We start from the raw sequence: 22763 nt of genomic DNA on the forward strand, positions 1-22763 counted from the left end.
GATTGCGGATGAGATTCGAGTAATCGAGGTGTCAGCCCTCGACAACTACCTTGGTGCACCAATTGATATAGGCAGAAATAAATCTCAAGTATTTGGTTTCTTAAAAGATAAAATTTGGAATAGAGTGAATAACTGGAAGGAGAAATTTCTATCAAGGGCGGGTAAGGAAGTGTTAATCAAATCCGTCTTACAATCGATTCCAACATATTTGATGAGCATCTTTCTTATGCCTAATGAACTGTGCGATGACATTCACAAAATCCTAAATAGATTTTGGTGGAAATCAGCGGGTACTAATCCTTCAGACATTCACTGAAAAAAATGGGAGAGTATGTGTAGGCCTAAAAATAAAGGAGGAATAGGTTTTAGAAATATTCATATGTTCAATTTAGCATTGTTAGCTAAACAAAGCTGGAGGATAATTCAAGAACCGCACTCACTGATGGCTACAATACTAAAGGCGCGCTACTTTCCGAATGAAGAATTTCTCCAAGCGAATATAGGTCACAATCCATCATATATTTGGAGAAGTTTACTAGCTGGCAGATCTATATTACGGGACGGATTGTGATGTAAGGTCGGGATGGGTCGAACTATACACATTTGGGAAAGCCCTTGGCTCCCAGACAATTCGAACCCGCGGACTGCCAAACTGATCGAGTAAGCGACCTAAAAAAAGAGAATGGCAACTGGAATACGGGGTTAATACGTAATATATTTAATGATAGGGACAACCAATTGATATTATCTATCCCTAACAGATTTCATGTGGGCATTGACACCTGGTACTGGCAGTTCACCCCGAATAAACAATACTCAGTAAAGAGCGGATACTGGAAGGCGGTCGAAAACGAAACCGAGAATTCGCAGATCTTAGATCGGGTTAATTGGAATTTGCTATGGAAACTTCATGTTGCTCCTAAGGTGAAAAACTATATTTGGAGAATGCTATCGCATTGCCTTCCAACAATGGCAAACTTGGCTAAATGACGCAGTTCACTTCCGAACATATGCCCGATTTTGATTTGGTAAACGAAAATGAAACTCATACTTTTACATCCTGTGTGTTTGCTAGACAGGTTTGGGCGTTGTTCTACTCAGACAGCCGTATGGAGCAAGTTCATGATGTATGCGAATGGTTCTTGGGATTACTAGCGTCGTCTCTGTCTGCTGCAGAATCGGCTGTTGTCGTTCTGTGGCATTTGTGGAAATACCAAAATAAGGTTGTGTGGGAGAAAAACTTCATCTTGACGAGTTCAGTCCTTGCAGTTGCTTTAACAGAACACCAAGACTGGAAACATGCTCAAAATAGACTCAAAAGTTCTTCCCCCGCAAGACAGGAAACGGAGGCAAAATGGCGTAAACCAACTCTTGGTTTTCTGATCTGTAACGTTGATGCTGGCATTAACAATGAGGGTACATATTGTGCATATGGTATGTTAATTCGTGATAATAATGGAGATTGTGTACAAGCTAGAAACGGGGGGGATGGTGGATTTGAACGATCCCTCTCTCGCGGAAGCAATGGCAATAAGAGAGGCTTTCAGTTGGATTAAGACACTGAATTTATCCCAAGTGATAATTCAATCTGATTGTCAAAGCGTGGTACAAGCTATTCATTCAAAGGTGTCTAACCTCTCTTATTTTTCTGATGTTATTCAAGATTGTTTGTCTATTCTTCAAAATCTGAACTCAGTTTCGATCTCTTTTATTAAGCGATCAGCGAATCTCGCAGCTCATTATTTAGCAAAAGTTGTTAGATCTAGGTCTGATTGGGCATGTCCACCACCTTTTCTTATCGATGTTCTAGGCTCTGATTTAAGTTAATAATATGCTTTATTTCTTAAAAAAAAAGTACTTTTGATGTTTTGGGATTGTTAATGGTTTGAATATTTGAATTTGTTTGATGGATTGTTTAATTAATTAGATTATGTTTGAATTGTGAACTTTAATCATGCTATATGAATTTATTTTGTTTGGATATTTAAAACAAGCTTGATGAATATTTACACCTTTAAACTTTGGCTAGTTTTTCCTGCAGACATCTTGAACTTTTAAAAAGACCTATCACACATCTATAGTTGACTTTAAAAACCTATCACATATTTATAGTTGGCTTTAAAAATCTATCATATATTTATAGTTGACTTTAAAAACTTATCACATACCTATAGTTAGGTCATTTGGACCTCATGTACACAAAATCATTAATCTGTCATGTTTGATAGATGAGGTGGCATGTGCATGTTTTAGAAAAAAGAAAAGTGTGTGAGTTCGTTCGATATGTCACCTATCTGTCAAAGATGACAGACCAACGATTCTGTGTGTAGAATGTCCGAATGAGCCAACTATAAGTGTGTGATAGGTTTTTAAAGCCAACTATAGGTATGCGATCGGTTTTTAAAGTCAACTATAAGTATCCAAATATGGTAATAAAATTACTATACAATTATATTATATTACACATTTAATTACATTATAACTTTGATTATATCATATTGCATTACATATATTATATTGCATTACGTCGTACCAAACGGATCCGTAATGTATAATTAAATGTATATATTAATTCATAGAAAATGACCTTCAAATTCATTATTTAGGGGAAAAAGGAGAGGTCGTATGGATGGATATGAAATACACGTGCGACACAAGGCGCCAAAGCCAGGAACACCATCCTAATTTTTATCCTCCTCGCTTCTTCTCACCAAAACAACTCCCCCTTTCTTTCTTCTTCTTCTTCTTCTTCTTCTTCTTCTACTTTCTATCCAATCCACACTCAATACTCAACGCCGTTTGTCATTCCCTTTTCAGTTCCCAAACCAACCATTCGGTAAGCTCTCAGCTTTACTTCTCTGCAGATACTTAAATGACTCAATTGCCATTATTTTCGTTCCTGAATGTTCCTTTCTCTTCTCTCTCCCATGCCTTCTCTTCTTCACAGTCCCCACCCTACTGACCTCTATCCCTCTACGAATTTCATGGAGCTCTTTGAGGCTTGGCCTAGGCCCCACTTCCACTTCCATCTCCTAACTCCGCGCATTCCCTCCTGCCTTCCTTGCCCTGAGAGGTTCTTGTCACCGTAAGTTATGTTTACGCTTTCTCTTGTATGTCTTAATCGCCACTCTGCTTTTCTTGTTCCTTCTACTCTTAATGACTATAACTGGAACTAGGTTATTTACTTTTATTTTTTTCAATTCATTGAATTTTGATGGTTGTTGGTTCTCTAGGATGGACTGAAGTTTCACACATTATATGGAATCTTGTGTATGAATATAGCTTTCTACATGTTACTTGTCATCTGCATTCCAATGATGAAATGTTATAGAATGCTATAATCAGTAAATTTTGGTCATCTTCATTTGCAATTTTGGGGTTTCAAAATAGTTTAGCAATTCAAACGGGGGATTAAGGATTGTGTGTGTGGGAGTGATGTAATGTAATTAAACAGAATTAACTCCTTAAGTTTTATCCTTAGAACTCGTTGAAGTTATTTCCTTAATTGTGCTTGTATTGGTGGAAGTTGTAGCTTGTGCGCGTGTTTATGTCTGAATGATGGAATAATTGGTTGAGAGTGAAAGGAAGTGAAAATGTTGCTCATGCGTGATATTTTGAGGTAGTTTAAGAACAGGTCCTTTGTAATGTCAAACACTATTTGTTGCAAGTAAAAATTTGCATTTCGAACTGCAGCACCACATAGGAAAGATAGAGACTTTCTTATGACAGATTTACTTACTTCTCTTAGTTACTGCTGAGCTCTTTGTGTTCCTGAAAACCTTCACATGTCTATTTTGGGAACAGGTACATCTGCCGAAATATGCATCTTCGGAATGTGATTAGATATGCACTTTCTGTTGGGACATACAACTCTATGATGAGTCCTATAATGTGTGTGAAGAAAGGTGATTTCCTAAAATGCCCATTTTTTTTTTATCTTGAATGCCTATGCCATGTTTAGTTGATAGATACATTATTAATTGCTGTGTACACATCAAACTGCCTATTTATTTCTTGGATGCTTCTGTTTTTATTTATTTATTTATTTCCTATTGGGAAGGGTGGAATTTTTATACTATTAGCTTATTTAGAATGTGCTTATCTTTTTAGATTCCATTACAATATTATTTCCTATTGGGAAGGGTGGAATTTTTATACTATTAGCTTATTTAGAATGTGCTTATCTTTTTAGATTCCATTACAATATTTTACTTAGATGAATTTACCTTATGCCGCTCTTCTAGAGTTCCTATTCGGTTTCTATTCTACTCATTATTTTTCTTTGTTGCCTTTTATTTTTCTTAAGAATGGAAATTTCTTGAAGAAGAAACTTGTAATTTGTAAATGATATTGTTTCTATTTTCTACTTAAACAGCCATCTTTTCTTACAGTGAATATTATTTTCAGGAAAACTATGTAGACAACCTGAAAAAGGAAAATTCAGTTTAGATTTGCACTAGGGGGATTCTCAATAGCTAATGACTTCTCATTTACTTTAGGACTAAGGCTCCACTAATTCAGAGATAATCATTTTATAGCATTTACTTGCATGCATGTATAACAAAGCGAAAATATTTTGCTGATATATTACTTTTACCTTTTCTAATGAACGGGCATAATTTTCCATATAGGTATTGTTGTTTGGCATAATCCATTCAGGAAGTACTTTCCTATAGTTTAGGATGGCTGATGGATCTAGCACATTCTAATTTCTCAGGCCATTCAAACACTATTTCTGGAGGACTGTGTGAGGTAGTTTGGACAGTGGAAGCCGATTTGGAAGCAGGCCAGCTTCTCTACATTACTGGTGATCCTATTTCATTAGGCGGTTGGCAGCCCGAAATAGCTCTCCAAATGTATCCTACTGAACACAGGAACTTGTGGAAAACTGAAGCCAAGGTAAATATGGCTAGCTGTGATGATATATGTTGGAAGTTTAGACATGATAATTTGAAAAACATTTATTATATTTTGGGGGTGAAGTTTTTTTGTTGAGAAAAAGATGTTCCATGAATTGTTGCATATATGCAATTTCTTGAGCATCTGATACAGGTAGGATACTGATACATCATCAAAGTGTAATGTGTCCTTGGTGCTAAGTAGATTGTAAAACGTAAGGACACTTCTGGTACAGTTAACTTTCTGTTTGGTGCCATGTTGTTTTATCCCCTTCCTCCTGCTTTCCTGACCAACAACCTAAATATATCATTGTTATGCTCTTTCAATGATGTGGATCTTCCTTTCTTTCCTTCTCATTTTTCACGTATGACATGGATACAGTCTCTGGCTCTCTCACACACACAATGTGCACATGCACAAAGCCTCAAAATTTTGAGAATGGATATTGGTTTGTCTTGTGGTTGTTCCTCTCGTTGGGAAAATTTAGTTATATTATATACTATTGGTTTACTACAAGGGACTTAATTTGATTTAACTGAGCATGATGGTTCTTGGTCTCTTTGTGCAAGTATTGCTGGTTTCATCAACTATGAAGCTTTTCTCTCATTTGGATTAAAACATTGATATCCATCAGTATTTCTATTTTGTTCTTAGAGGTAATTGGTGAACCTAGGAGGCCTGACTTCTGATTGGTTTAGAATAGGGAACCGTTTTGAAACTGCACCGGAACTTTGCTGAAGCCAGTGGCTGGTTTGACAGTTTCAAATCAGAACCATATCGGCTTCTGATGGTTCAGGTACAAGTTCCCCCTGGTGGTTCCACAGGTTCTGAACTGGAACCACATGGGCTACTGAAGGTTATTGTGCTTCCAAAGGATGAAACTGGAACTTTCTTTTTTTACATTAGATAGTGGGGAAGGTGGGATTTTTTGCAAGTCATGGGGAATTAGCCCATGACCCTACCTTCACTAGTGGAAGGTAGTAACCTTAGACCAAAAGCTAGTGGATGACTAAAATGAAACTAGACCTGGGTTTTATAACATGTTAGAAAAAACAAGTGCAAATGAAAAAGTATCTAGAGTACATGGTTTCAAACCTGGGCTGTGACCAAAAACTGCTGGTTCTTGGAATTGGAACTGAACCAACCACCTACATTAGGTGGTTAAGATTCCTCCTTGGAGGAACAGGGACTGCTTGTCTGGCTCAGGTTTTGAACCAGGGTCACCTCTACCTAGACCTTCTCTTCTCTGTTGAAATAGGTATCTGGGAATTATTACTACCTTTTTCATGTGCTTTTGACCTTAATTTCTTATTTGAAAATCACCTGAATTACTTCTTTTGCTTTGCAGATACCTTTAGGTGTCAACTTCAAGTACAATTATTTCATCAAAGAAGAATCATGGCCTTCATGTGACATCATTTGGAGACCTGGGCCTCAGTTTTCTTTGTCAGTACCTTTGACTATCAAACAGGATAGAAATTTTTTGGTGAAGGATTCGTGGTTGAAGTGCGACACTGAAAGATTTCCAACTCCTGGATGGGGCTCATGGATAGGAGAGATGCGTTTACCTGTGGAACCTATAACTTCTGCTCAAGCCAGAGGTAATATCCCTGTCTTGCTAGCCTTGCATATGGAGTTTGTCCCTTAAATTGTTTCTGAACACTCAAATCTTCCAGTGCTTTGACAGATAAAAATAAAACTGTGAATCATATGGAAATTGATTTGGAAGAGTCAAAGACATTTGTGAGTGATTTCAAAGCTGAGGAAAAATTAGGTGCCAATGATCATCATGCAAATGCAGCCGGACATGATGCCTCAAACGTGGTTTTCTCTGAAAGAGACCAACCTCTAGAGGAACCTTGGTTACTTCAGCCATCAATTATCTTTCTTGTTGCTGAGGATAAGATTATGCCTGTTATGTCCATGAATACTGACACTGTTGAAGATGGTGGAATAAAGTTGGGGGTTAGTAATGAGTATGTTGAAGATATAGAGAAGTTGCCTGCAGATGGGAATAATTTGAAGGATGATTCAGTTTCAACTATTATACTAATTAATTCTTCGATATGTACCATGCAAAGGATTGCTGTTTTAGAAGATGACAAATTGGTTGAGCTACTGCTCGAACCGGTCAAAACCAATGTGCAATGTGACAGCATATATCTGGGTGTAGTCACCAAATTCGTTCCCCATATGGGTGGTGCGTTTGTAAACATTGGGCATTCAAGACCATCTCTTATGGACATAAAGCAAAGCAGGGAACCATTCATCTTCCCTCCATTTCGTCAACAGAACAAGAAGGGAAAAGTGATTGATTATGGGCTTGGAGCTGTTGAAGAGAATCCAGTTGCTGGGGAAAATGAAAATGCATCATCACATGATGCTGAAGGCATTGATGATGACGAATTCATATCCCAGGAAGATTTACTTCCTTTTACACTTCATGAACCAGAGGAGCATGAAGCTGATGAAGATTTTGATATTTCGGACGTGAAAGAAAATGTTAATGGCAGCATAGTTGATTATGCTGAAGTGGGTACTTTTTCTGGGCGTTTTTTGGATCGAAGAGAGCAACATGTAGAAGGTGAAATTACAAGCAAGTTCCTGTCAATTGAAACAGAAGGATCTAATGGAACTCTGATATCTCATACACAGGATATGAAGGATTCTGAACATTTATTGGCTAATGAAAACAAGTGGGCCCAAGTTCAGAAGGGAACCAAGATTATTGTACAAGTTGTCAAAGAGGGGTTGGGCACAAAAGGTCCTACTCTTACTGCTTTTCCTAAATTGAGAAGTAGATTCTGGGTATGTCAGCCAAGTGCAATTCACCCCTCTATGATATATATATATATATATATATATTTATTTCACACTTTTCAGTTCTTACTCCTTAGCTCTTTTGTGTGTTAAATCCATTATAGTGTTTGTCTGAAGTATTAACTCTGCCTTGTAGGTATTGAGCACTCGTTGCAATAGAATTGGAGTCTCAAAAAAAATTTCTGGAGTTGAGCGTACACGCCTGAAAGTTATAGCCAAAACTTTGCAGCCTCCTGGTTTTGGTCTCACCGTAAGGACCGTTGCCGCTGGCCGTTCTTTGGAGGAACTGCAGAAGGACTTGGAAGGTGTACTTTCAACTTGGAAAAATATAACAGAACATGCAAAATCGGCTGCTCTTGCTGCTGATGAAGGTGTAGAAGGTGCCATTCCTGTTATACTGCACAGGGCAATGGTTCAAACACTCTCAGTTGTTCAGGATTATTTTAGTGAGAAGGTAAGTTTTATTATTTATTTTACTTTCCACCCTTCCTTGCATGTATCCTTTGTTTGTTGTTCAAGATTGTGCTCAAAATGTGTCATAAGAATTCCAGCACTTCTACCTCCTGATTTTGTTTAAATTGTTACCAGGTTAAGGAAATGGTGGTTGACTCCCGAAGGACATATCATGAGGTATTCTATCACCTGTATATCAACCATGATTTGATCACTAGCTAGGAGTCTAATAATGTGAATCTTTTTGTGTGCTTAAGGTTTATGTGGTTCTTTTTTCCAAATGAGCATGAATAAAGGAGAGTGGGTAAATTATTCAAAACTGCAGATGGTCATGTGTGTACAAAAAGAATTCAGTATGAAGTTTTGTTAGAGCATATTCAATGGAGAATGATCCCGTATAATGTCAACTGTAGAAAAGAAACATTCATTGTTGCTAAAATTTTAACCACATTCCTTGTATATCTTCATCTCAAATGCTATCCCTGCCAACTGCTGTTAATGAAACTTAAAATATGATGCAGGATGTGCCTAAATAATTTTAATTGTTAAAATCCTTTTACATTTGTGGTTAAATACTTTTTTAATCAGTTCGCTTGATTCTGAGTGGAATTACATCAACAATGTACATCGTTCTTTATCATGTTAATTTCTTGGGATGATAAAATGTTTATTTTCTGAAATTTGAAATAATATTCATCTTATTTCCTTCATTGTAAAGCAATAGGTTAAAATAATAAAAATCACTCTTGATTCTCCTTGTCTCCTTGGCAGGTCACGAACTACCTTCAGGAAATTGCCCCCCATCTTTGTGATCGAGTTGAGTTGTATGATAAAAGAACTCCTCTTTTTGATGACTTCAAAATTGAAGAAGAGATCAATAGTATCATTAGCAAAAGGCAAGAACCCATTGGTATCACTTATGTTACCCTTGTCAATTAAATGATAGGCACATTTCACGTCACTTATGACATTTTGTATGTAGTTTTCCTATGTTTCATAAATCTGTTGATGATTCAATAATTTTCTAGACGGAGTTCCAAATGAACAAAAATATATGACATCAGCACTCTGGCTATACTTTCTTGGAAAGAAAAAAAATATATAGTGTCGGGTTAAAAGGAGGCTATCTTATCTTTCATATTTTTCCGCAAATGAAAGCCACTTGCGATTTGATTTACTATATCCGAACTATATGATACCTTTTTTTTTTACTTTAGATGTTTGTGTTCTTGCTTAGACACCTGTACATGACTAGGTACTCCCTTGAAGTTGAAAACCGGTTCAAAAGCTATATCTATGCGCTTCCCAGAATTTGAAAATTCAGAGTTGTCATGTTAACAGTCATTTAATATAACATGTTATCCTCAAGAATTCTAAACATTAATGTTGAATTCTGTGGTTGAACATATTCTTAAGACATGGTTGACTACTTTGTTCAGCTTAGTAATATCCTTTTGGACAATGTTAAATTTTTTGTCTTGCCATACAGGCAGTCTTCAAGAACAAGGCCACCTGTACCGCTTAGGCTCTCAAAATTGTGAATCCGTTCTGATTTTTCGGATTAGTCCCTGTGGATATTTGTTTGGCCCCCCTAGGCGATTTTTAACCGCCTAGGCCGCCTGAACGTCGCCTAGGCGCTGCCTAAGTGACGATGAACAAAAACGTTTTTTATTTTAATTTTTTTACTTTATTATAATTTACTTTTGAAATTTGTTGCATGATTATTCGTGAATTGTGTTTATTATTTTCAGATATTTTGATTTAATTGCATTCTCTTTCATGATATGGTTTAAGACTTTAAGGACATTGTTACATAGCTTTTGGTGAATTATATTACTTATGAACATTATTTTTTATTTGTTTGAGTTGTTTAAATGATATTGTTGTTGAAATGTTGATGTTTACATATTTTTAAAGATATATGTTGCAAATATAAGTGTTTTTCTATATTAAATCATTTTATATTACTATTTTACGATAGTATAATACATATTTTAAATGAATTTATATAACAATTTCTTTACTAACAAATAAAAAATACAAATCCAATTATTCCCCGACTAATCCTGATTAATGCACGAGGGCCCTATCCGCCCGACTAGCACCTAATGTTTTTACAACCTTGCCTACAGGGTTTTACTACCTGAGGGAGGATCTCTGGTGATTGAGCAGACAGAGGCATTGGTCTCCATTGATGTCAATGGTGGACATGTAATGTTTGGTCAGGGAACTTCACAAGAAAATGCTATTCTGGATGTAAATCTTGCAGCTGCAAAACAAGTACGTTGAGTACATGAGTTTGGTTATCTCTTTATATGAATAGGCTCATCTACTTAATGGATGTTTTCTTCAATTGTTGTACTTGTGCTAGAAAATCTAAGTCATGGAAATTGAAGTTTGAAATTTTAGTGTAATAATCAGATTTTAAATTGAAGGTGGCAAGAATACGATCTTTTTTTTCTTTTTGAAAATAATTAGATTTTGTTACCAAGTGTTGCTATGGAGATGGTTCCCATCTACAGTTTCCTAACACTGGTTGATTACCATGATGAGGAGAATTTACAGGTGTGCAAATCAAATTTATAATCGAATATCAAACCAAACAACTGTGAAATCTAATAACTTGGGTAAAAGGAACTTTACATTCAGGGAGTTCATCTTGAGGAGTTTTAAGTAAAAGGCCACATTTTTGCATGCATATATGTTGAAGGATGCTTGTATATTCAGATGATGCTTTGGCACCTTAGTGGGAATTGTTTTGCAACATAATGCCTAGGCATATACCAACAAATGGTGGTTACCTTACGATAAAATGCTATTGGCTAGACAATCTCATTATTCTTTTTGATCCACTATATTTCTTATACAAATTCTTTTGTTTCAGATTGCTAGGGAGTTGCGGCTGAGAGACATTGGTGGTATTATAGTTGTGGACTTCATCGACATGGCAGACGAGTGTAAGCAAAGACTATATCTATCTTGTGTATGTATTTTTGTATGTTGATTCATGCACTCACAAGTTTATGTGTGGGTATGTGTTTACTTGCATATTACTACGAAATAATGGAGGACCGTTTATTCTGTATGAGTTCTAGACCAGTGTTTTTTGTGTAATAAAATTTGCTTCAGGTTTTTGCTCTGGCCTTTTTCAAATGCTTCCTTCCTAATTCTAGGGACAACTTGGTTGAATATTTTGAGTTTTCAGTATTGTTTGGACAGATAGCTGTGTCTGTAAAGCATTTTGCTTGCTCTGTCTGATCATTGTTTGAAAAGGATTATTGGATATAATGAAGTAGGCCCTGGGGCAGGGACACTGAGTTGCTGCGGTACAGCTTTAGGAGTGACATGCTTTGTTGCTTACTGAATTAGATAATCACTTTTCTTTTGGGAAATGAGTAGTTCAGGACATGTGTCTTGAAATTCTCAAAATTGTGTATCTCCTTGCTCATTATTTTTGCTGCAATGTTTTCAGCAAATAAGAGGTTAGTTTATGAAGAAATGAAGAAAGCTGTTGAAAGAGACCGATCAACAGTGAAGGTTTCTGAATTGTCAAAGCATGGACTTATGGAAATAACTAGAAAGAGGGTATGTTTCCCTGTTGTGTTAATAATGTCTTTGTATAAAGTATTTCTTAATTTTTCCGAGACATGATAACAATAATGGAAGATGCTCAACTGAGCCGAAATTATAAATTTTTTATAATCTAACAGCCACAGTTATGACATCACACCTCAGGGCATGTGCCTTATCTCAGGCACAAGGCACTGGCTACATGCCTTATTAATGTGTCCTTGTATTTCATTATCATTTTGAAATATATAATCTTTCAAGTAACATATACTACTGATTTGAACAAATGAAAGCAGCAGCAAGGCAAAAGGGATCAAGTGGTGAGATTAATTTACATGGCATAAGATGGGTTCGCTAGAGCTAGTAGAGTTTATGAGGATGTCTATCATACTCGATATATTAAAGGGAATTTAATGTCATGTGTGCTCTTAGTATTTGAAAAAGCCATCTTTTCATTTGAGGGCTAGTTTTCCTTTGGTATTTTTAGATGAAGAAAATATTGATTTTAAAGGTGGGTCTGTAATAGTGCAGAAGTTGAAATGATAATGACGATGAAGGTTAATTTGTGTTTGATAACGGGTAAATCTTGTCGTTACTTCAGAGATATTGCTAGTTATAGGATTAGGTTGTTGTCTTAAATCTCTTAAGCATCTTCAATTGATATTAGTAATTTTTATCATATAAGCTTATAGTTGTCTTTGATAATGAAACATGCATTTTGTCCTTTTGCACCTCACGCCCCTTACGTCTGCCTTTTGCAACTTGCTGCTTGCTCCTTTAATGACTGTGAGGACAATGTTCAGCTGATAGCAAATTATTCTATCTAATGATGGTTTCGCATTGGACAGGTTCGACCCAGTGTGACTTTTAAGATTAGTGAACCTTGTACTTGCTGTCATGCTACTGGAAGAGTTGAAGCTTTAGAGACCTCATTTTCAAAGATTGAACAAGAGATATGCCGATTGCTTGTAAGTAGACCTTCTAGTTTCAGTTCATACTTCTCTTGTTTAAACCCATAGGTTAAGTTGGTCTGAGACCAACCGACCTAAAGCTAGCCATGGTTTAAGTTAAGACCCATGAAACCATTGCCAACAAATCAACTCCATGGTCTACAGTTGGGGCCTTCTCCAGCTTTGAAGCTGGGCCAGTGTCAGGGGGTTTGGGCATGGGATGAATTACCAGCAAATGTTCTTGATTTGCGAAGAAAATGGAAATTACTGAAGAATGCCAAATCAAAACTTGCAAAGAGTTGTATAATAATCTTATGAACATAACAATATAATGATCAATTATCCTTATCCTTTTGAAGGCAATGATGGAGCAGAAGGCAGAACCTGACAACCCTAAGTCCTGGCCAAAATTTGTATTGAGAGTTGATCATCACATGTGCAATTATTTGACTTCTGGTAAAAGGACTAGACTTGCAATCCTGAGTAGTTCTCTCAAAGTCTGGCTTCTTTTGAAGGTATGCAATATCATGGAGTATCTACATTCATATATTGAAAAATTCATGCAAGTCTGGTGCTAGACTGCTAGTAGCTGATATTTGGCCCCCTCTGCCTTGTTAAGATGATAGGGAAAGAGAGTCATTTCTCTATCTAAAATCTTACTTGTCAGCTACCATTTATCTGTGGATATCTGTTGCTTGAAGCTAAAACCATTATTTGGATGGACTTGTTTCCTTTGTCAAATTGTTTTTGCTTTTAATGCAATGGTAAGTGCTGATTGGTTGAGCTTTGACTCAGGTGGCAAGAGGATTTGTGAGGGGAGCATTTGAAGTAAAGCCGTTAAAGGGTGAGCAGGCAAATGATAACAAGCCTCAGGTTGCAATTTCGGTGCTAAGACAAGCAGAGAGAAGAAGTATGAATTCTGGGAAAAAAGTGACTCTTGTTCCTGTCAAAAAGGGCAAGTCTGGTGGGAATTGAAGTTGTTATCTCAATTTTCAATTTTGTACAAGTAATGTGTTTAATCTCTTTCACTTAACATATTTATATATATATATATTGGAGAACTTATTGTCGAATGATGGTGGTCTATAATTTTAGTTAACATCAACAGTTTTTGAGGCCACGAGTTTCGCCAGATTATGAACTAATGGCAAATCCCAAAGATATGCAATGTCATCTAACTTTAACTTAAATTATATAGTCAAATGATAAGAAAATGGAGAAATTCCAACAGAAAATTAAATTAGGATCTCAAACATGTTCAATTTCCTCTCCTGTTTTAAGTCAAAAGTCATTTGATTTCATGTATTCTATTTATCTGTTCCTCATCATATGGTCAATGGCTGAAGATATGCCTCAAGTTGTGATATGCTTTCTCAGCAAGCCGCTATTACAAGAGATCTCAGTATTAAACTATGTTTTACACAACAAATCCAACAGAAACAAGCAACACAAAAATTACTATTTGATCCTTTAACTCATTTTTTTTGTTAAAATTATATTAAATCGGTGCATGCAAGCATAAAAATTGACACGTATCTCACTACAACTATTAAGTTTTGAACCAAAGTTGAAAACCAGATTTACGAGAATTTTATTATAGTCTTGGGGTAATATATCTGACCAACCAAAAGAGAGATACATACCGTTACATGTGATATGATGATTGGTGGTGTAAAGAAATAAATGGGTGCACATAGCATCAATTGATAGTTTGGGTTGTGTGTATTAGTCCAGAAGTATTATACAATTTCTCTAAATTTACCCTTTTTATCTCAAAAATCATCCTGGATGGAGAGCAGAAGCCAAACAAGTACACCGTGGGAATAGAAAGTCCATCATACTTGGTAAGGTAACCTCTTTGGGATAATGTGCACTCAAGAGTATGCATTTAGCAAATAGGTAAATGGTGTTCAGAAAAGATGAAAAGAGACGAAGTTGATTTAACTTTGAAAAGGTATCAATCATAAGATTACATAGAATCAAACAATGCGACAACCAAAGTAGTTTGATGTTTTGTTCTACAAGTACAAAATTCAGGATATGGATATGGATATGCTACCAAATCTAACAAATACTTCCTCAAAGAAACTAAGACAAAGGGCTAATAGTACAAGTTCACATATTCCACTACATCAAACTCTCATGTGTATTTATCAACTTGCGGCGGTGTTGCAGGTGTTGATTCCATCTTTGCAATCATTTGTCAGATCATTGAAAGTTTCAATCTGCTTCTTCCCTCTCAAGAACACTTCTGTGTCAACAGAGACTCTCATATAACCGTCGAACTCAACTGGAACGCCTTTGTTAAGCTTCGTTGTTTCCGAGTACCACTCGCTGTTCTCATCCCAAAGACCCTTGTACTCGTCCAGAAAATGGGTCGTGTACTTGTCCTTTAATGGGTCGAAAAAGGACGTGTCTGGTTCATTAGTTGCAATATAGACCTGCCTTCCATCTTCGATCTTGTCACCCAAGGTTGAGAGCAATGCACTAGGAGAAGTATCTGCTGCAAGATTAGGCCAGAGCTCTTTGTTTCTTGCTTTCTCCCCTCTTTCGATATGAATTGAATCATAATCCCAGTTCAATTTTGCAGCAATTGCTGATACAATATCCATCAATCTTCTTGATTTCCATATCAAATGCCATGGTCGTTGAACTACAGACTCTGTCTCACCTTCACACACTCGATACCAGTAATTATCTGGTTCCACAGATCCAAACTTTCTCATAATCAAGGTGTCTTTCACATCTGCAAGCTTCATTGGTGTGACCTTAATATCTTCCACAAGATGAAGACTTAACCCATCTTTCTTCTGCCATTTGCCCCAATCATCCCAAAACTGAGCCTGATCCAACACTGAAGCTGCCTCCTTCAAATGCTCAAAATCAAAGTAAAACCTGAAGTCCTTCCCTTCCTCATCCTGATTCGATGAACTATACATTGAATTTAAACAAATAGTCAAATCCATAACCAATGTTCGTTTTAGATACTGCGCTTCACCTAATGCACACAGGAAACTCCACAAGTAGTGATTCATACTCTTGCATCTATCACCACCCCCATTGTAAATCAAATACCTGCCACGTCTAAATGCATTTTCCGACTCAACCACTGGAAGTGAATCATTCACAGTTTCCCCAACAACAGGGAACAAAGGTGCCCCTTCTTGTATACCAGGCGTCTTTTCAAACCCGGGTTTCTGATTCTTCTTCTTCTTCCTTGCATTTACACCCGTATGGTAATCCCCAATCCCCATGACACTAAGTGTGCAATTCTCCGACTTAGCTATCACGAATCGTCTGTAATCCTTATAAAAAGCTGCAGCCTTCCCTTCCTTAGGTCTAAAACGCCATGCCATGTCACAAGTGCTCTCATTATCACCAGGTACCGCTTTCCCAAACCGATAAAAATGTATATCCTTGAAGTGCTCAATTGCTTTTCTCATCATCAGATGAAACACTTCTGGATCCCTACAATCTAAAGGACCAGAACAGTTTTCCGCAGCCGATTCGGGGTTAGAATCAGCATCAGTACCACCAGCATTTGAGGTGTCAACATCAGTAATGTTAATAAAAGTGGCAAAAGCAGTCTGGTTTGAGGCCATGAAATCCTCCCCAGTTTTCACCACAGTGTTATCTGATTTAAAAGTGGCATTCGAGGTTGATGTCAAGAATGTGGTAATTTTTGTCGATGGATGAAAAAGTGGGTCCTCAGGCTCATATGTAGCAGCAATAATGGTGAAAATAAGAACTCCAATTACAAAAAATGTGAAACATAGATTTCCTATCAGGGCCAATGCATTTTGCCCTAGGTTTTCTGGCCTGAAATTTCTAGTTCTTGATAAGCTAGAGCGACCCCACATATTTCCCCCTCTGCTCTTGGTCTTCAACAGCAATCTTGTAAAATTAACTAAAATCTACAACAGACTGCAAAAATTCGAACAAACCCAGATGACTAAAGCGCTTAAAGATCAAAATAGAAAAATAAAGCGCAAAAAGAAAGAAAGAAAGAACTGAGAAAGATTACTGGGTTTTTTAGATCTAACAAAGGATGATTTTGTGGATCTCAAAAAACACTTAAACTGTGAGTTAATTTGACCAAAAAAAAAATTCAGAGCAGCAACAAAAGAATGCAAGATCTAATAATAAATAAACTTACAATGAAGTTGAGGAATTCATGAATGAAGATCAAGAAATACGCGGATTCATATGTTTCTCTATTTGTTTCTGAACTCGAGAACTCCCTCCCTGTGCGTGTGTGTGTTCACTGAGGTGAGCTGGCGGAGTGTAAGTCAATATCCTCAGATTTGAAACCAAAAATCATAATCAAATTAAATTCAGTATAACGAAAATAGAAAATTTCTTTTTAAAATCTGTAATACAATAAATGGAATCTACGGTTGCTATTATGCCACATGGCAATTAGCCGACGTGATTGCTGATGTAATTCTTGTTTACATATTACTACTTAATAAAATATAAAAACACCGACAATGGCAAATGTGCAAATTCACTCTTGGATCTGAAAATTTAATAACAATAAAACATATTCTATATTTTTATAATATTATTTGTAGGAAATTTAATGAAATACTTAAAAGTTTTTTTTTGTTTTCATAAAAAAAATAAAGAAAAATAATATTTCCTGAGCAAATACCCTAGTAGAAAAAAAACTCTCAAGTTTTTTATTTAGGTTTTGAGTTTTTCTTCCGGTTTTAGTCGGAAGATAAACTCATTCTTTAATTTGTTTTAATTTTTTCTTTATTAAATAATTTTTTAATAGATTTACGGTTATGAAATAATTACCGGAGAAAAAAGAATATGAAATCGATTCTGGATGAAGTGTGTGTCCCACTGTTGTGCCAAAAATAGTTCAACCACTGTCTACTCCATATACCAAAATGAAGTTTGGACTTTGGTTGATCCACCTGAGGGAAGTAAATCTATAGGGTGCATATGGATCTTCAAGAAGAAGACCGATATGGAAGGGAAAGTCTGTGTCTATAAGGCACGACTAGTAGCTCATTAGAAGCAATAGATTGATTATGACGAAACCTTTTCTCATGTAGTCATGCTGAAGTCCGCTAGAATAATGCTTGCTAATCTGGAAATGCGGAATAGTGATCCAGATCTTCGTCGGGAAGGTTTGGATTCTTCTGGGATCGGCTCTGCGCGGGGAACGGTCCCTGCGGACACTCCGAAGATTAAGACAATTAGTGGTTCAAGAGAGTATGGTAATCAAATGTGAGTGAGGTAGGAAATTAGTTACCCGATCCCTTCTTCTTCCTTCATTGTCATATTTATAGCAGATTGACTTGGGCCTGTGGGCCTCCTGTTGTCCTGGCCCATTCGCTGGTCGGACCTTGTTGGGCCTCTTGGGCCTAAGTGATATTCCAAATCAAGTAGTCCCTCCCCCCGGCGAGGTTAGCCGAGTATTGCATGCGAGGAGACGCAGATTTAATAGGATTATTCCCTTCTTAACGAGTGGTGGATAGCTGGATGAAAGGTGCTCGATTTCCTCATAGAGACCTTTCAGATTGATGCATGCGCTTGTGGGTTTTAGTGCGCAATTTATTGCCCCTTCATTAAATGCTCCTGCACGCGCCGTAAAAAAGACTTTGAATGTCGGGCCTTGCCGGTGCCTCCACTTTTGGTTAGGTATAAAATGCAGGGGGGAGGCTCTATTGCTGTCTTATTTCGTCAAATTCTCCTCCCATTACGATTTGGCCGTTTCGCTTTTCTTTTGGTGCCGCTGTTTTTTTGTCGACCGTTTCGTCGGTGCTCCGTCGTTTGTTCGCGCTGGGCATACTGATTTGACGGCGTTCTTCTGAAGATTCTCCACGACGCTTGTCGTAACTCTTTTCGAGGTCAGTCGAAACGCTTATCTCTCCTGTTTTTAGTTCTTTTGTCTAGTTTGTTTTCTTTCTGGGGAGGGGGAGTATGTCAGAGGGTTCTTCGCGGGGAGCCCTAAAGCGACTGCCGCCAGTGACACCAGGCGACTTTACACTCCGTGACGTTTCCCAAAAACGATCTGTAAAGCGAAAAAGGCGAGTAGGGACGGCGGAGGAGGGCGGTGCTGCTGCTGGAAAGAAAAGGAAAACCGTCGTTGTACGCGCGTCGCCCAGCGTTGAGCGTCCGCCCGGAGGGCCTGCCGCTGGTGTCCTTGAAGTAGTTGTGGTTGTACCAGAGGGAGTGATTATCGAAGAGCGACCTTTGGCTTCTATTTACGAACAAATGCGGGAAAAGGTATGGACAAGGTCGGCAGGTGTGACGAGTGTGGACGGTAAACGCTTTGAGGGGAGGCACCGTCCGAAGAGGCCGGAATCCTTTGCGGTGGACGATGCCTATAGTATTATTGTGTCCGCAGACTTGGCCGCTATTTCTACTGTGTATCGACTAGGGCAGCCTTATGAGTTGGTGGCGCTGGAGGAAAATGATCGTGCTCATCACGTGGGCGGGGCAAACGAGCTGGTTGTCTATGAGGAGCAGTTGGAGTCGGGGATGCGGCTACCTCTGCTTCCCTTCTTTGTTGAGGTATTAAAAGAGTATGACTTGTGTCCTGGCCAAATTCATCCGAACGGGTGGAGGATGATGGTGGCGTTTTATTCTTTGTGTCGGTCGGCCGGATACCGAGCTACTGGGCTGGTGTTTCGCGAGTTCTTTCGGCCGAATAAAGGACCCCGCTCTCAACACGTGACCTTCTCTCACCAGAAGTTCAAGGTACTCGGTGGCTTGAAGGATAAGATCCCCGAGTTTAGGCATCAGTACTTTCTAGTGCGGAAACTGGATGGCGACTTTTTGTTCCGCGTGACATGGAATGACAATCCCATGGATTCGGGTAGGTGGCTAAAAATGCGACAAATGTTACCATCGGAGGAGCATCTTATAAAGTACTTAAAGGGGTTGTCGATGGACGAAGAAAGTAAGAAAGATGTCGATGAGCTCGTGGGACATTTTCTGGCCGCTGGATATTATATCTGGAAACAATGGCGAATGGCCCAGCTAGCTGGCTGGTCGCAAGCGGATTTCGAAAAATGGAAACGCGGGTATAATTTTTCGGACGGAGAGCTAGCGGAGTTGGAGGCGATAACCGTAAATGTTGCCATCGTAGGTGAGGGGTCCGGGTTGTAAGTTTCATTCCGTAGTTCTAACGTGCTTTTCTACTTTGAAATATGTATTTACCATGATGTTATCGATGCAGGTCCAGGTAATCCTCGTGTTAGCATGGATTTTGATCCGAACGAGTTTGGTGTTGGCCTTGAGACTGCGGAGGAAGCCTTCGCTATTCCATCCGGATCCTTGGCCTCGTTCTCTTCGCTTGAAGATGCGAACCAGGTGGTGCAGAGTATGGGGGGCGTGCTGGCCGTGCATGCTGACACTGATGTTACTGGCGACATACCGCAAGGGATGCCTGTTGAAGGGGGTGAGGCCGAAGAAAATGCGGAGGTGACTGCTGCGGAGAAGGAGCAAAGCGAGCAGCAAATGCAAGGACCCGTTACCCGGAAACGGAAGAAACATAAAGGTAAGGCTATTGTTGGGATTGAGAATGAAAAGGTGTGTGCTGGAGAGGATGCCGTTGGAGGACACGAAGGCTCCAAGCGAGCGTGTACTGATGGTGGAAACGAACTAGAGGCGGAGATGATGGATCGGTTGGGTGATCACCCGGAGATGATGAAAAGAATGGATGCCAAAATTGCTAAGTTCTGGGAATATGTGATGGGCTTGTCGGTGCACTCCAATATGGTGACGTCCGACCTTGCGAGGGCAATGGCTCGCGTCGCAAAGGTGCCCGGAGAAGTGATGCGGATGGACGGTGTGTCCAAGATGAACCTTGGTGTGGAGACTCTGTCGGCGCTAGGTGTGGTAAGTTTTTCTGACCTTCTCGCCTAGATTTATTTCTAACAGCTGTGTTCTGAACTGCCCAAATTTTGTGTAGGCCGTTAAAAATGCTAACAAGGTATTTGACATGTGAGTGAACGATGAAAACCTCTTCCGCGACATGGAGGAAGGTCTGCGTAACGCGGTGAAGGATCTGGAGACGGCGAATGGAAAAGTAGTCGCTGCTGGGGAGCTGTTGGCATGTCGAGAGGGCGAGATTGCTATGCTGACCGAGAAGCTAAAAGTGGAGATGGGGTGCCGACTGGAGCAGTCGAGAAAGTTGGCACGCGCAGTCGAGGAACTTCGCTTCTACAAAGTTTTGTTTAGGGTGGCCACACTATGGATTCGCCGAGTGAAGGAGCAGGTGGATGAGAGGGCGAGGCGAGCAACTGTGTTATCTGCTGAGAATGAAAAGCTTAGGCAGGATCTTGAGGCAGCTCGGAAGGAGGCTAGGGAGTTGCGGGCCCTCGCGGGAGATCGCGAGGAGAAATTGATCAAGATAGACCGGATGATGATTATCACTGCTCCCTATGCTGCTGGGCATGAAATTCCTCCGGAGGTCATCTTCTCTCCGAATGTCTATGACAAGGCTGCCCAGGCGAAGGCCGTAGAGTTCTGTGGTTGCTTTAAAAAGAAGTAGTTGGAGATGGAGGCATCTTCCTCCACATGACGCCTTGTTTTTCAAATATGTAATAATGTTATCGTACGGTTTATATCTTGAAGGATCTTTTGGCAGTTTTATTTTGATCATTATCTTGCACTTTTGATTTGATTTGAGTCTTCATGATGTGTTTGTCAAGTCTTTTCCATTCTCACTATAAATAGGAGTCGGTTTTTTGCTTATGCTTCTCGTTCAAAACTCCGTTCTTGCTTTTAGTAATCGTATCCTCCGCTATTTGCTTGCACCTGTCTTTGTGATGTCGCTTCGGGATGTGGTGGACTATGCCAAGGTGCTTGAAGTGCAAAAAGCCATCTCGGCGATGCCTCATCCCTACGTGAACTGTCCCTCAATGGATGATCATGAGTTGGATAGGAAAGTGCGGTACGCCTCCCCGGTGTGGATGAATCGGGGTTTCTCGCGGAGAAGCCGAAATGGGGAGAGTGAGAGTTCCGCGCCCTATACTGGATCTGCGACGGACTCCTGTGACGTGGTTATCAGTGCCTTTTCTTCTACTGAGAAGAAAGCATGGTCGCAGGATGGGATTGGGTACCTGAATCCCGACGAGTCAGTGGTTCCCGTGACGAATCCGCATCCTGCTTGGGTAAGGAGACTTCTTGCCGAGGAACTAGACAGGGTTATGAACCTTCCTCCTGTGTTGGAGAATCGCCGTTCTGGGCGCCATGCTTCGCCGAGCCGTCCCCATGGGGTGACGTTTGTCGATCCGCTGAAACCTCGTAGTGTGGTTTTCCTTGAATTTTCGAGACAAGGGTTTCTGGGGCCTATTCCGACCGATCTGGCACATCGAGTGACGCATGTCGGGAAAGCATGCCTGTACTATAGGCAGAATGGGCATAACACCGACGAATGTATTGATTGGCAAGCAGCGCACCAGGCCCTCATGGATGCGGAGGCTATCCCGAACCCCGACAGTGTCTGTGCTTCTCTTAAGTGATTGTGATGTGTTTTATCTGTAGTGATTTATGTTTTAGACGTGATTGTGGCTCTTTTTCTGTAATGAATTTTGGTACGCTTATTGTTATAATATTTATGCGCTTATGCAGCTTTGCTATTTAGCCTTTTTTGCTCTGAATTGCGTGGAAAAGTCCTTCTTCAGTGAACGTTTTAAGTGCTCGTGTAGTGTTGCTTAGCGGAGAATGAATCGAAGTATTTGCCCATGAACAATTGATGATAATACGAGATTGTTTAGGTGACTATGAAGTCACTGGAGGTGTTCGATTAGCCTCTGGATAGTATTTTGATGCTTTTGTAGAGGAGAACGCATTGTGGTGTCCGCTTGTAAACAATCGATAACAATATGAGATTGCTAGGCGATTACGAAGGCAGTCGAGATGCTCGATAAGCCTTTGGATAGCACATTGATGCTTTTGTAGTGGAGAACGCATTTGTGGTACCCGCTTGTAAACAATCGATAACAATATGGGATTTCTAGGCGATTACGAAGGCAGTCAAGATGCTCGATAAGCCTTTGGATAGCACATGGATGCTTTTGTAGCGGAGAACCCATTTGTGGTACC

At 39.2% G+C, this 22763-nt stretch overlaps 2 protein-coding genes across 4 annotated transcripts; one reads left to right on the forward strand and one right to left on the reverse strand.

Moving 5' to 3' along the window:
* The first annotated feature begins 2651 nt into the window (after nt 1-2651).
* Nucleotides 2652-13765, forward strand: LOC136229347 (ribonuclease E/G-like protein, chloroplastic). Of its 3 annotated transcripts, XM_066018067.1 has the most exons (15): nt 2652-2836; nt 2948-3085; nt 3805-3905; nt 4718-4899; nt 6248-6500; nt 6587-7707; nt 7856-8173; nt 8308-8349; nt 8944-9068; nt 10305-10452; nt 11057-11129; nt 11645-11757; nt 12591-12710; nt 13052-13207; nt 13488-13765. In XM_066018067.1, exons 2-15 carry the CDS (start codon nt 2985-2987, stop codon nt 13665-13667), a joined length of 3033 nt encoding a protein of 1010 aa, XP_065874139.1. In that variant the 5' UTR covers nt 2652-2836; nt 2948-2984; the 3' UTR covers nt 13668-13765. The 3 variants fall into 3 exon arrangements, with proteins under 3 accessions (XP_065874139.1, XP_065874138.1, XP_065874140.1); XM_066018066.1 differs by having other exon boundaries at nt 2652-3085; XM_066018068.1 differs by lacking the exons at nt 2652-2836; nt 2948-3085 and having other exon boundaries at nt 4632-4899.
* Nucleotides 13766-14612: 847 nt separating this feature from the next.
* Nucleotides 14613-17009, reverse strand: LOC136229467 (uncharacterized). Its single transcript, XM_066018291.1, has 2 exons — nt 16849-17009; nt 14613-16616 (listed from the first exon to the last, which is right to left on the reverse strand). Exon 2 carries the CDS (start codon nt 16550-16552, stop codon nt 14846-14848), a length of 1707 nt encoding a protein of 568 aa, XP_065874363.1. The 5' UTR covers nt 16553-16616; nt 16849-17009; the 3' UTR covers nt 14613-14845.
* Between the last annotated feature and the right edge of the window lie 5754 nt (nt 17010-22763).

The sequence above is a fragment of the Euphorbia lathyris genome, chromosome 5, assembly GCF_963576675.1.
Source record: "Euphorbia lathyris chromosome 5, ddEupLath1.1, whole genome shotgun sequence".
Classification (NCBI taxonomy): Eukaryota; Viridiplantae; Streptophyta; class Magnoliopsida; order Malpighiales; family Euphorbiaceae; genus Euphorbia; species Euphorbia lathyris.